Below are 14,453 nucleotides of genomic sequence, written 5' to 3'. Positions count from 1 at the left end.
CGGTAGATGTGTCCTCATAATTTCAAACGTGTGTCTCACTTCTTTGTATGGCACTGCTGCTGCTCAGTCGTTTAGTCATCTCCGACTCTTTGTGACCTCATGGACTAGTCCACGCCAGAGCTCCCTGCCTGCCGTCACCGCCCCCAGTTCCTTCAAGGTCAAGCCAGTCACTTCAAGGATACTGTCCATCCATCTTGGCCTTGGTCGGACTCTCTTCTTTTTTCCTTCCATTTCCCCCAGCATCGTGTTCTTTTCCAAGCTTTCCTGTCTCCTCATGATGTGGCCAAAATACTTCAGCTTTGCCTCTAATATCCTTCCCTCCAGTGAGCAGCCGGGTATTATTTCCTGGAGGATGGACTGGTTGGATCTTCTTGCGGTCCAAGGCACTCTCAGGATTTTCCTCCAGCACCAGAGTTCAAAAGCGTCTATCTTCCTTCGCTCAGCCTTCCTTATGGTCCAGCTCTCGCATCCATAGGTTACTATGGGGAGTACCATTGCTTTGACTATGTGGACCTTCATTGCCAGTGTGATGTCTCTGCTCTTCACTATTTTGTCAAGGTTGGTCACTGCTCTCCTCCCAAGAAGTAAACGTCTTCTGATTTCCTGGCTGCAGTCTGCATCTGCAGTGATCTTCGCGCCTAGAAATATAAAGTATGTCACTGCCTCCACGTTTTCTCCCTCTATTTGCCAGTTATCAACTGGTGTAGTTGCCATGATCTTGGTTTTCTTGACGTTTAACTGCAACCCAGCTTTTGCACTTTCTTCTTTCACCTGGCACTAGAGTTCTGTATTTAAGGCACTGGAACCAATGCTGGTTTTGAATTCCCCCAATATCCTCCACCTAATTCCTCCTGTTCATTAAAACCCTTCCCCATCTGTCCACAAAAGCAGCTTCTAGAGCTAAATTCGTTGAGACTGCATGAAGACCTCCAATTTCTTTTCCTATTCTCCCAAACACCTTCAAAAATCTCTACATCTTCAGGTTTAAAAATAGGTGAACATTTTCTCCAAATCACCCAACTCTGCTCAATGTTGGCGTCACTAAACATTTGTCAACAGTAAATGGTTTCTGAACGACACCCATTTACACAAATATGTTAGCAATAATGTGGACTTTGCAGAAGATGCTTCACCTGTACTTTGCAAAAATTCAAACGAGGTTGTTTAGTAATCCTTGCTAATGCTGATTTATTACCAGTAAATGTTTGATTTCTATACCTATTTTACATATCTGGAGTAATGTAAGCAAATGTGGGATGGAAAAAGGTTGTGAGTGCAAAACGTTTAAGAAGCCCTGCTCTAGATGGCAATGGGGCACATTTGCCCCCCCCCCCCCAAATCCTTATTTTAGACCCAAAATGTGTTTTTCTAATTATAGAAAAAAAGATGATAATGACAATGATGCTTCAAGTGAACAGTTTAAAAACAACTCTGATCAATTTCACAAGTTCTATTTCACCTTCTGTTCCTGTTGCACATGCTGTTACTAGTCATTAAAAGCATTTCTTATAAACATAACTAGTTTGCTTTTATGTGCCTCCAACAAAAGGAAGTAGAATAACTGTGAAGATCAGCTTCTACATGAAGACCATAAACTGTTGAGGATAAACTGCCCGGATGAAGGAAGGTTTCTAGTAAATGTATGGAGACACAAAACACTGCCATCTTAATAGACTGTTATGATGAGACTGTCAGAGAAAAATTACTGCATGTTGCTAATTCAAATAGAACTCAAGACACACTGCTGTCCAGAGGAACAGAAAAATGAAAGCAGCTAAACAACAGGAACAGGAATAAGAAAATCAGACCACATTTGAGAATGGTTTTTATCAATGCACACATAAAATGTATATATTTGCACAGTCAGAAAAAAATTAACATCTTCAGTCAAAACACTGGTGATGGAAAAAGCAGTTCAAGGAAGAAAGGAGAAACCTGCTTATATCAACTATCAAAAATGCAAGCAAATAACTAGCATTATCTCCTCAGTCACTTTGCGAGAAAGAGCTGAATCTGTACTCATAATTTCAGTCTCAGGCTGAAATTCAATGATTCAGAGGAATGATGCAAAGTCTCAACTTTAAAAATGTTTATAGAACTAAACACACAATGATCTCCCAAGTCAGTCAAATAGAGGATGTGGAAGAGAAAAAGTTAATCATTGAAACTCCTTTCAAGATTTCAAGAAACAATTTGGTCTTGGTTATCTTTAAAAACTTTGATGCCTACCCTTCTAAAGAGGCGAATGTTCTCTCATGGCAGTGTCTACTCATCAGATACAGTACTCCGCTTTCTGAAGACAGAAAGAAATCAAAGGTTAACGTTAAGGCATACAAAGAACTATGCTGCCTGCTATTAAATTAGGATCTGTTCTCTTGAACCTGAATAATAGGAATGTTGGCACAGGGATGAAGCTGCTTTGGATGCAGCTGTCAGCCTCTCTGGTTCGGTGAGGTCTTTGCGACTTGTGTTTCCCTAAAACACACACATCCTGAAAGGGCCTTCAATTAACAAACTGAAAACTGGATAAAACCTTCAAATAATAAGTAACAGGTAAAATAAGGGGTTTACTTTATTTGTATGTTATGTACAGAATACACTTTTTTGTATTATAGTGGGGCAGGTCAAAACAGCAGCTATAACTTCCAAATTATGCTGTTTCTTTTTCTTCCTTTTAAACCTGCTAGAGATGACTCCGTTGCCCTGAACCAGGGGGACAGAACAGGCTGGATTTCCTAAGCTGGTTGAACACAGTTTTAGAAAAAAGAAGCTTATAATAACCCTACAGCCAAGTTAGCACTATTTTGCATATCTCAAGAAAAATGTTTTCTTCTCAAACAAAATGTTCTAAGAAAAAGTCTTACGTTTTATAAAGATTAATAACAGTATCAATATGATAAACTGAAGAGTACTTTGTCATAAGCAGCAATCAAATTAACCTACCAGGACTAAACTTGAGACACAGGGTCATTCAACAATTACCATTTTAAATTGCTATTCTGGAAGTGTTCACTTACTGCAAACATGCAATCTCCCAAAAATATTATTAAGCAAAACTATGTTCTTCCGTTATGCTTGAAGACATTCTCTAGACAGATCAAAACATCTACTGATTGACAAGATGTGAAACACATAGCTTTCGTAAGTATACATTAGGTTACTCTGAATTTATCTGGCTAAGTATTTTGTTTCATTTCTCCTCTTTGTAACAACAAATTAGGAACGATGTTATAAAGCTGTCTGGCTAAACTGTATACTTCAGTAAATAAAAAGGAAAAAACGCTGTTAAGATGGTGTTCCAGCCAACATAGAAAATCCAACTGCCTGCACAATATTCAGTCCCAAACTATAGGTAATTATGATTGTTCATGTAAAGGCCTAGTATCTTCCTCGTCCTCTTCCTCTTCTTCGTCTTCTTCACAATCCCCTTCATCTGTCTGCTGATCGAGTTCCTCTTTAGTTATCATTTCGAAATCATTTCCATTGCCGCTACTGTGCTGGGAACGGTCATCCTCTCGCCGGTCGCTGTCCGTGTCCGAATTCCGTTCTCCTCCAGAGCCTTCAGATCCCAAGTTTCCCAACTGTTCGCCTTTGCCATACTCATCTTCCTTTTTCTCGCTGTCAGATTTCTCTTCGCTGTCGGATTTGGGCTGCTTTTTGGATTCCAACTTGTCCTCTTTCTTTGAATCAGCCTTTGGTCCTTTGTACTCGTGAGTGTACAGAGGCCGGAAGGAGTCAATGAAGCCCACGTCAGCCGTCAGGTTTGGCAGGAACCAGAAGTGATGCCTTCCGCCTGTCATCAGCCAGATGAGAAGGAACAGAATGCAGCGAGCTGCAAGGAGGAAATGTTCAAATATTTTAGTACTATTTGTAGAATGCAGAGCTTATTTCTTTTTTTTTTTCTGGTCCAGCGAGCTTATTTCTAAGTAGAAATAGAAGAGCTTATTTATAAATAGTCAAGCTTCTAGGTGAGATATATGGGATTATAGAATCCTAGAGTTGGAAGAGACCACCAAGATCACCCATTCCAACTGCTGTCATGCAGAAATATGTAACACCAAAGCACTCCCAACAGATGGCCATCCAGCCTCTGCTTAAGATTTTCAGAAGAGAGACTGAACCACACTCTGAAGCAGCATATTCAATTGTTTAACAGTTCCAAACAGCTCTTTACCTGCAATTTGAATCTATTGTTCAATTATGCCAAAGGGCCCTTCCAGACAGGCCCTATATCTCAGGATCTGATCCCAGGTTTTCTGCTTTAAACTGGATTATATGAGTCTGCACTGCTAGATAATCTGAGATAAACAGAAAACCTGGGATCAGATCCTGGGATCTAAGGTCTGTCAGGAAGGGTTCCTAGTCTCCAGAGCAGCAGAAAACAAGCTATCCTCAATGTGACATCCTTCAAATGTTTAAACATGGCTTATGTTGGATAAGTGAGACTCTACTGTATATTTAGAATCTTATATTATCTGCTTAGGGGCCCCTGGTGGCACAGTGTGTTAAAGCACTGAGCTGCTGAACTTGCGGACCAAAAGGTCCCACGTTCAAATCCCGGGAGTGGAATGAGCGCCCGCTGTTAGCCCCAGCTCCTGCCAATCTAGCAGTTCGAAAACATGCAAATGTGAGAAGATCAATAGGTACCGCTCCGGTGGGAAGGTAACGGCGCTCCATGCAGTCATGACCTTGGAGGTGTCACATGACCTAGGAGGTGTCTATGGACTTAGAAATGGAGATGAGCACCAACCCCCAGAGTCGGTCATGACTGGACTTAACGTCAGGGGAAAACCTTTACCTTTTTATTATCTGCTTAGAACTGGATTATATGAGGCCCCTTCTGCACAGCTGGATAAAATGCACACTGGATTATATGGCAGTGTGGAGTCAAGATAATCCAGTTCAAAGCAGATAATATAAGATTATAAATGGGTTATATAGCTGTGTGGAAGGGCCTTGAGTCTACACTGACATATAATCCAGTTCAAATCTGATAATCTGTATTTTATAGGCAGTGTGGAAGAGGCCTAAGTGAGGCCTAACTCTGCCTGTCCCCTGGGCTGAGTGGGTTGCTAGAAGACCAAGTGGGTGGAGCTTAGCCTTCTAACTGGCAGTAACTGGAAAAAAAATATTCCTCTCCCTCTAATTAGGACTTTATTTTTTTTTCTTTTTGTTGCATGAACGTAGAGACATGGATGAGGGCTTGTGCTGTCAATGTTCGAGGTTGTGGGGTGTTTAGTTTTGTTGTTTTGTCCTAGGCCGAAATTTTATTACCCTTTTATATATATAGATATTCAAGTTCTAAGACTGAACTGCAATTCTCAAGACAGAACTCCCATGGCCTGGAGGTGTGCTTTACATTTATCAAGAACATAGTTTTCTAGTTTTGCAGGTCCTGCTACAGCATTTTCTCTTTGTAAAAGTTAGACAAGTACCAGCAGTTTTAGACACATGCTTAAGATATAAGACTACTTCACTGAAGCTTTCCCTAAATTGTGATTCAGCAATGCTGCTTTAAATACCTTGTAACTGTTTCTTCCTTGTTTACACTATGTAATTGTGGGTTTCAGGTCAGCTGCTGTCAGCTATTTCCTTCCTTCCACTTTGCATGCAAACCCTTTGCTCTCTTGCCTTATCCAGCTCCCACATGTACATAAGCATTCTACTTGCAGGGACATGTTGCTGATAATGCCAGTGTAGCAAGCAGGTGGAAGGAGTCAAGCAAAGAGGTCTTGGGCAAAACGAAACAACGAGACTCACTTGGAAGTATCCCCAGTGGACACCACCCCAGTCTGAGGAGTGCTGTTATTCCGGAGGTATGCTCTGATCATCTGTCAATATTTCACAAATGGAAATTCAGAGCGCTGCAGTTTCTTATTTATCAGGCTTCATAGGTCACTGGTATATGAAGTTCACTTGCTTTAAATATCCCATGTTTCCAATGAATTGTGTCATCTACATACAGAAATCCTCCATCCGTTTGCTTTATTCAGGATTCCCCTATTGAGCGCATACATTTAGAAATGCAGGTCTGCTCTCTATATTTGCAATAGATCAGGAATGGAACCCCAGCCTCTAAAATAGACCTGGGCAAGCTTCGGTCCTCCAGGTGTTTTAGACTTCAACTCCCACAATTCCAGTGAAATCCAAAATACCTGGAGGGCCAAAATTTGCCCAGACCTGCTGTAGAGGCGTTCAGGCCACTCCATGAGACACTGTGCCTGCCCCCAAAGCCAGAAATCAACCATCAATGCTGCTCCTCTGCCGTCACCTATAACGACATAATGATGATATACACTAGCCATCTGTGAAACAGCCACGTTGGTTAAGCCTATGGGGAACTTGAAGTCAAACTGCAGGCATGGAGTTGGGAAGAAAAAGATAAACAAGATGCACTTACCAACAGCCAAGAGGAGAATGCTGGCCACAAAGCAACCTGCTCCAACACTCAAATAATAAACCCCTACTCGCATCTCTGCAGGCCAGAGCGGGAAAAGAGTTGCAGCTATAACAGCCGTCACTGTTTTTAAAAAGAGAGAAATAAAACATGAGAGACTTAAGAAATTCACAAATGAAAAGCTTTGTTTTGTGTATTTTAATATGTACTTTGTAGAAATATGTTTTGATATGTGTATTTTATAGAATGTTTTTAGATAGATTTTGTGTTTTTAGAGATGTTGTAACCCACATCGAGCCACAAGAAGAGGCAGGTAAGAAATAATAATAATAATAATAATAATAATAATAATAATAGCTTTAATTGCATAAATTGGCACCACCTTAAAGAAACATGTTCAGTAACTGGCATTTTAACATGGCAGCGACAGCTCCTGGTTATTGATTGAAACCTACTGCATCCATCACACCCCTCACTTTCATTCAGAAGTGTACATTTTGAGTCACAGCTGATTTGTAAAGGTGCATGAAGTATCTTCAGAAATCATGGAAAATAAACAGTGTAAAATTCTCTCACTAAAGCATCTGCTAGAGCTGTACAAACACACATTCTATCAATGGGACTGACACACAAAGGTGTGCACTATGAAAATAGGGACAGTGTGCTATCAAACCAAACAGGATCTTCCCAGTCATGAATGATGAAGAGCTTATTCAGAACTTCCTGAATTTTTTTCTGGCCTCCAGTTCTGCAATCTATAACATACAACACTGTATCACTTTAATCCCATCCTATCTGTTTAAAGAGAACAGGATAACTAAGATGGGGATGTTTATCCTTTTTAAAAAATTAAAATGGTGAGAATCCTTGGAAGCATTAGAAACCAGGTTCTCAGTTCCACTTCAGTTATGTGAAATAGGCTGCCCTAAAGCTGTGCCAAGGCCTGTTTGGGAAACTGACACGTGCCTAGAATGTGAGCATGGATTCTCTTGCCTATTTATAATTTTGGTGGAGAATCACCATAGCAGCCTTGTGGTTCCAGTATGCAGGAGTAACGCTACACACTGAACAATTCTCATCTTCTGTTCTTTCATAACCGCCTTGAGTCCCCATGGGGAGATAGGGCGGGATAGAAATAAATAAACAAATAAATAAATAATAATAATAATTATTATTATTATGCAACTCTAGAAATGTGTTCACTAGAGATTTCTACAAGTTATATAAATCTGTTAAAACAATCCTAAGAATCCTAGGATATGTAACAGGCATTTTTTTATATATACACATTCAAAAATATTCTGCATGTTACTAATTAATAAATAAAGATAGGTAAAACTGCTTCATAGAAATACTAAGAACTTCAAATGTAGGAGAGAAATGGAAAGTTCTAGCATTCCTATCACCACACTCTTCTCCTGCTAGTATTAACTCTTAGGAAAGAATATCTCATAGAACCTCAACCAATTCAACATTGTTTGTGGCAACCACAAAAATGAAGTTTCTGGAGTATAACAACTACTTTCGAAGTATGTACCACACAATTAAACAGGAAATGATACTTTGAAACCAAAAATATTTTTTCAAATTATGTTACATATTGTAACCAGTATTACTTACCAAGTATGAGTCCCATGGCAAATGTTTTAAAATGAACTGGATCATAAATCCACACATATACCTGGAGGGAGAACAGACAAGCAAAAATTAAACTGAAGACCCAAGAATTATGAGAAAGCTGTTTGGAGATGACTTCAACTGGTTCTTCATTGCTTTAGCAAGGCAGAGAAGTCAAAGAAATGTAGGAAAGATTCCCCAAAGCCTGGCTAGTTAGTCATCCATCTTGCTTTCCAAGGGAAAATACTCCACAGTCATGTAACAATAATTAATTATTCAAGATGATGAATCTTCAGAACTAGAAAATGTTTTCTTCCGAATGGTTAAATAGGCAACCACACAAGACTGTTTGAAACATGTAAGGATGAAATATTACATGGTCCTAGGTTTAAATTGATATTTTTATTATATCTTTATTAGATTGTGATTTTGCAGAAAGGAGAGCTTGGTTTAAGTAAAACTAAGAGTCAGTCAATTTGCCGACATTAGAATGAGAACAGACAGACAAATATAAAACACATTTCCACACAACTGGCTCTGGAATACTGAACCAATTACACAGGGAATCTGCTAATTCCACGTATGCCCCCAAGAAAATGATTAATTGCAAGCATTAAGACTAGTTAGTGAGGTCTTATGCACAAAAAGGGGACTGTATTCTCTGACCTTCTATTCTGGAAATGGCAAGTTGAAGGCAATAAAAATATAAACAAAATTATAGACTGGACAAGATAGGAGATACCAGGACGGGAGATTATAAACTGGAAGCAGAGAAGCAGAGCTCAGGATACAGCACTTGCTTTGCCTGCATAAAGTTCCAGGTGTGGTACTTGGCTTCTCTAGGTAAGGCTGGAAATTTCAACTCTTGCCTGAAAGTCAAGGAAACTACTACTAGTCAGTGTTAATAATACTTGACTAGTGGAGCAATAGTCATGTAAAAAGTAGGTTGCTATTTTTTCTTGAACATCCCAAGTCATATAAACCAAAGAGTTAAAATGTCAAGTGTCATAAAATGAGGAATGCAGTCTGACAAATGGCTTCTAGGCTGTAAATACCTGAACTATTTGGGAATTGTCACCATTCCTCTGTTATGGTCTAAGAGAAATAATTCTTCAACCAAAGCTAGGCCTGTCTTGATAAATGTGATAAATGTGAAAGCCATGGTTTGGAAATAGTGACATAATTAAACGGTCTGTAATTCCCAAACTCTGTCTGAAAGATGGATCTGTCTTTTCTTTAAATACAACCACAGACTGATATGAACATCTTTGATCAGCAGACTTTGAATTTGGCTTTCTTGTGCAAGAGACGGTAATATATCTGGTTGGTTTGCTTCAAAGGATATGTATTAGCCACTAATCTTAATCTGTATTGCATTATGGTTTAATACTAAAAGACAGAGAAGCCTAATCTCAGAATTATTCTTGCATGTGACTATCATTCATTTAATCATACATGCTATTTATACCCTGCCTTTTCTCCAGAATTGAGATTCAAGGTGTTGACAGATAAAAATAAACAAAATGTTATTAATTAAAATACAACTAAAGTATCCAGAATTAAAATAATTTAGAACAAAACCATCATACATCAATAAAACAGCTGTTCTTTAATCAGTTACAAAATCCTAATGAAATAGAAAATAGAAGGACAGCCAGGCAGAAGCTGTCTTTGCCTCCTTACAAAGGGAGTTCCAAACTAAGAAGGCTCTCTCATAAGATAAATAATTCTGTGCCTGTAGTATACATACAGAAATAAAATATTATTCTTCTATTTACAGGCAATTTTGCTCTTCCCTAAAAAGCTGAATTGTTACAGAAAAAAATCAAATGTTCTCAGTTAAGTGCCAGTTCAGGATTAACGATACAGATAGTCCGCATTTTAAGAGACACTTTGAACAAAGGCCTACTTGTCACCCAATACATAATGAACTCATGGCATATTGCAATAAAATGTGGCGACCAGTGCTTTATACAGAGCAGGGGCTTCTTAAACTTTTCCATTAGAGATCCCCTTTGGCCCGAGAATTCTTTATCACACCCCAGGAATATAGAAATATAAAATAGGTGTAAAATTGAACATTAACGAATAACAAATCTGCATTTGCAAGGCTGATACTCCTTTTTATGAAGTACAGCTGAAGCATGTTCTGCAGAGTCCACTGTAAACACTGCACAACAGATCGTGTAAATGTCTAAAGCAGCTATAAGGTAGCATTAAAAAAAAACTGAGACCCCAACATAGAGCTAAGGGGACACCATTTGGGGTCCCCCAGTTTTAAAAGCTGTGATATAGTGTGTGAACAAATTCATGAGAAATAGATCAATTAGTGGCTAAGAAGACTGCAAACCTTACAACAGCACTATTTTTCTGTGATGGTAGGATCTGTGCTTCAGTGAACCAAGAGGCTGTGCTGATGACAGCAGTGCTGCTGCTGGGTCTCCCATGTGGGACAGGCTGAGGAACCAGATTAAATGTGCCAAAAAAGGTAATGGGCAACTGTGGTAGCTAACTACGTAGAATAAATAATAATAATAATAATAATAATAATAATAATAATAATAATAATAAAAATAATAATAAAACTTTATTTATATACCACCTTATCTCCTCAGGTGACTCAGGGCAGTTTCGAACATGATAAAAAAATACAATACAATGCTAAACCATTGCTGAAGCCTTATGCCTTGAAACCCTATGATGATACAAGTCTGAAATGAAACAAGAGATAGTATTAGAAGACTTCAAATTAAAATATACTGAATGAGCTACTTGGATACAGTAGAGAACAACTATAAGTAGAACTGTGGCTAAAGACGCAACTGGATTGAAGTCAAAAGGGCATCTAGATGTTGACATGCTCAGAGGTGAAAAGAACGTTCAAAACTGCAGAGCAAAAGAATGGGAGGACATATGGAAAACAAGACAATTAAAAATCATGTCAATTAGAATAAAAGAAAATTATTATAAACTAATTTGGAAGTGGTATTTAACACCAAGAAGGTTAAATATTATGAATAAGAATAATAATGAAAAATGCTGGCGAGGGTGCCAGGAAATTGGAACCTACATGCATATGTGGTGGGATTGTAAACATGTAAAAAGTTTTTGGGAATTGGTCATAAGGGAAATAGAAACTATTATGAATATAAAAATTAGAAGGAATCCAGTGGAAATATTACTTTTAATTAAAAAAGAGGATGAGAAAGATAAGAGGGAAAAATTTTTAATAGACATGCTATTAACAGCAGCTAGATTACTAATTGCAAAATATTGGAAAGAAGAAATGAAAATACAAATTAATGAATGGTATAAAGAAGTTTGGCGAATGGCACTAAATGACAAGCTACCATCAAATTTAAAAGTAAAGAAGGGACTATGGAAAAAATGATTTTGAAAGTATTTAGAGAAAATTTCTAGAAAAATTATTGGAAAAAGAAGATGGGAATTTACCTCCAAATGAAGAATTGAACTTTTGGTGGGACTACAGAAGAAGAGATGGCTCTGGGGAAGGGGAGCACAGGGGTGAATGTAAATAAAAGAGGGGGAAATGTATAGAATATGTTTATATAATTGTAACTTTTTCTCAAATAGTAATAACAATAAAAATAATTAACAAGAAAGCAAAAAAGCAAAAAACAAAACTGCAGAGCACATCCTACAGTAATATGAAATGAGAGAAGAACGAGTCATGGGAAGCTAGGCATTGTAAAACAAGAAATAGAATGTATAAACGATCATATCAATATGACTTCAGAGAAAACCTATCACTATAACCATAATCTATGTTTATGCTCCAACCACAGAGGCAGGAGAACAAGCAAATGAAAGTTTCTAAGGAAGAATTTGATCTTCCACTAAAACAAGACAAGAAATTGATCTTCCACTAAAACAACACAAAAGTAGGAAACACAGTAGAACCAAACACTGTAGGAGAATTTGGCCTAAGATCAAGAAATGAAGTAGGAGAGCAACTGATTAATTTTATGAAGCCAATAGTTTGTTGTCATCCTATCTGTTTAACTTGTATGCTCAATCTATCAAACACAACCTGAATTAAATTCTTCAGATGGAGATGTGAAAATTCAAGCATGGAACTTCAAAAATTAAGATACTATTAGCAGAAAATAGCAAATACTTGGAACAATTACTGAAGAGACAAAAGGGAAAAATACAAAGGCTGGTTTACTGTTGAACATTAAGAAAACAAATGGAGAGGAGACAGAGTCAAGACAAAATAATGAAAGTTCAGGCTTTCATTCCCTTGTTGCATTGTTCCCGTCATCTGCACAACCTACAATCTTTGCCATGTCTAAAGATTATGCCAGACCAGAAATAGTTGTGCTTGCTGGAGGGAGAAAAACAGAAGGTATGCTTCCTTATTCTGGAAGCAATTTTACTGTATGATCTACAAGTTTTTCAGGAGTTTCAGGGAGCAGCAAAACCATGGTTTTCCAAAGCACAAATATCTCGGGAAGCCACAAGATATAGTATCAAGATATAAAAACTGTCTCGTTGAATCAGACTAAGATCAATTCTAATCCTGGCCTGGAATTTCTATATACATTTTTCAATATTTTTTGTTCCATTTGATTTTTACAATTAAATTTCCATAGATACAGCTTTTTAACTGATTTCCATTCTATACTAAGCAATCCAGGAAGAATCCAGTCAGACTAGTGGATGTCTCCACATTGTTATCACTAGTAAATGTTACAGGCAGAAAAATGTCAAAATTACAGCAACTGAGATGATCTGATATCATACCTCATTTCCATCCAGAAAAACCTGATCTTCATGAGGTTCAAGTTTGAACTTTCTCTTTGTCTCCTTCTTTTTAGGTGTGCCCGGGGTCTCATCCTAAGGATATATATTGGAAACAGGCTCTTAAGGAAACTGATCATACGAGTGGGCTCGTCTTTACTGCCACCCCTCCCTCTTGCCAGTTTGTCTAGAAAGAACAACATGCTAAAATGAAGGTTTCAGTTCAGAATATGGATTTCAGTCTGGAATATACCTTTAGAATTAAACATTTCCTAAAATCCACATGTAATCTTCCACTGGCATTAAGGAAATGTAATCTTAACAAGACATTTTTAAACGATGCTTTGATTACTTATTCAGTCTAAGACTGGAGATCAGTGGGTGAGAAAGATACAACTACTGATTATTCTGCCCACTGATTCTATTCTTGTTCTTAGAACATCACGTTCCAATATAAGCTATTTCTATTTGAACACAAATTGCTTGAGCATATAATATAATCATAATAATAAAATTTTACTTATATGCCGCCCTATATCCCCAAGGGGACTCACTCAGGGCGGTTAACAACAAATATTGACAAATATTCAATGCCATAAAAACTAGACAAAAATAATCCACCCAAAACAAATCACTTCTATATCAAAAGTACCGTCATATTAACAAGAATTAAATAATAACACAACAAATATACGATTCCACATATATAACAAATATACAATTATTAAACATTTTCCAAACAACTCTTAAATGCTCAGAAAAATTGAATTAAGTAAGGCTCAGACTTTTAAAATGAACCAGCGGAAGTTGATCATAGACTCACCTTGGAGGACCTAGAGATTCCTAAAAAGGCAATCTTTCAGGTTAAAAAGTGTTTTTTTAAATAGCAGTTTTTCCCACCTTTGCAGGGGTCCTGCGGCACTAACCCCTGCAAAAGCAAAAGGCCTACTGAATGGAAAAATTATACTATGTAACACAATTTTTGTTCCTGGGTTATAAATGTCATTTCCTAATTGGTTCTATCATAAAAACATGGGAAAATGTATTCAACTGCAAACAATTTGTTTTTGCAGGACATCCTGCAGCACATTTTGCTACAGTTTTTCAATGAATATCTCATAGAGCCCCAACCAATTCAACATAGTTTGTGACAACCACAAAAATGAAGTTTCTGAAGGATAACAACTACTTTCAAAATAAGTACCACACAATTAAACAGGAACAAACCAGGGACAGAAAAAAATCAGATTTTATTTGAGTGTTATTCTTTGACTGCATGACTCTGTGAGAGACCTATAGGTTTGTGCTGATGTATCAATGTTCCACCTCTTTCTCTACTAATCAGGAAGACAATGGAAACCATAAACAAGTGTCTGGATATAATCCTGTGACTGAAGAAGGCAAACAAAATTTTTTTTAAACCAAATCTAGATAAAGATAAAAAAAATAAAGTTAATCTAGATGAAGTAAAAATATAATTGGTGGCCAAGGTGATGAAGTGGATAGAGGCTTGTTTTATGTCCTGTTTGGGGGTTTCCTATAGCATTTGACTGGCTACTATAGGTACAGCATATGGAATATTGACACTTTAGTTTGGGCATGTTCAATTCTTAAAACAGAGTGCTTGAGAAGAAAAAAAACTGGAGAGGGAGAATGAAATGGACTATGCTAGAAA

General features: G+C 37.6%; 1 protein-coding gene across 1 annotated transcript in view; it reads right to left on the bottom strand.

The window, feature by feature from the left end:
• Nucleotides 1-1,808: 1,808 nt before the first annotated feature.
• sec62 (SEC62 homolog, preprotein translocation factor) overlaps nt 1,809-14,453 on the bottom strand; it is a 32,730-nt gene continuing 20,085 nt past the window's right edge. The window contains exons 5-8 of the mRNA XM_003218141.3: nt 12,782-12,874; nt 8,018-8,078; nt 6,401-6,520; nt 1,809-3,832 (exon numbers count right to left, since the gene is read on the bottom strand). Of these exons, the coding sequence (XP_003218189.1) occupies nt 3,357-3,832; nt 6,401-6,520; nt 8,018-8,078; nt 12,782-12,874 (750 nt within the window). The 3' untranslated portion in view covers nt 1,809-3,356. The remainder of the gene's footprint in view (nt 3,833-6,400; nt 6,521-8,017; nt 8,079-12,781; nt 12,875-14,453) is intronic.

The sequence above is a fragment of the Anolis carolinensis genome, chromosome 3 (assembly GCF_035594765.1).
Source record: "Anolis carolinensis isolate JA03-04 chromosome 3, rAnoCar3.1.pri, whole genome shotgun sequence".
Classification (NCBI taxonomy): domain Eukaryota; kingdom Metazoa; phylum Chordata; class Lepidosauria; order Squamata; family Dactyloidae; genus Anolis; species Anolis carolinensis.
The sequence above is the reverse complement of the archived record's forward strand: the minus strand, read 5'-3'. Positions and strand labels throughout refer to the sequence as shown.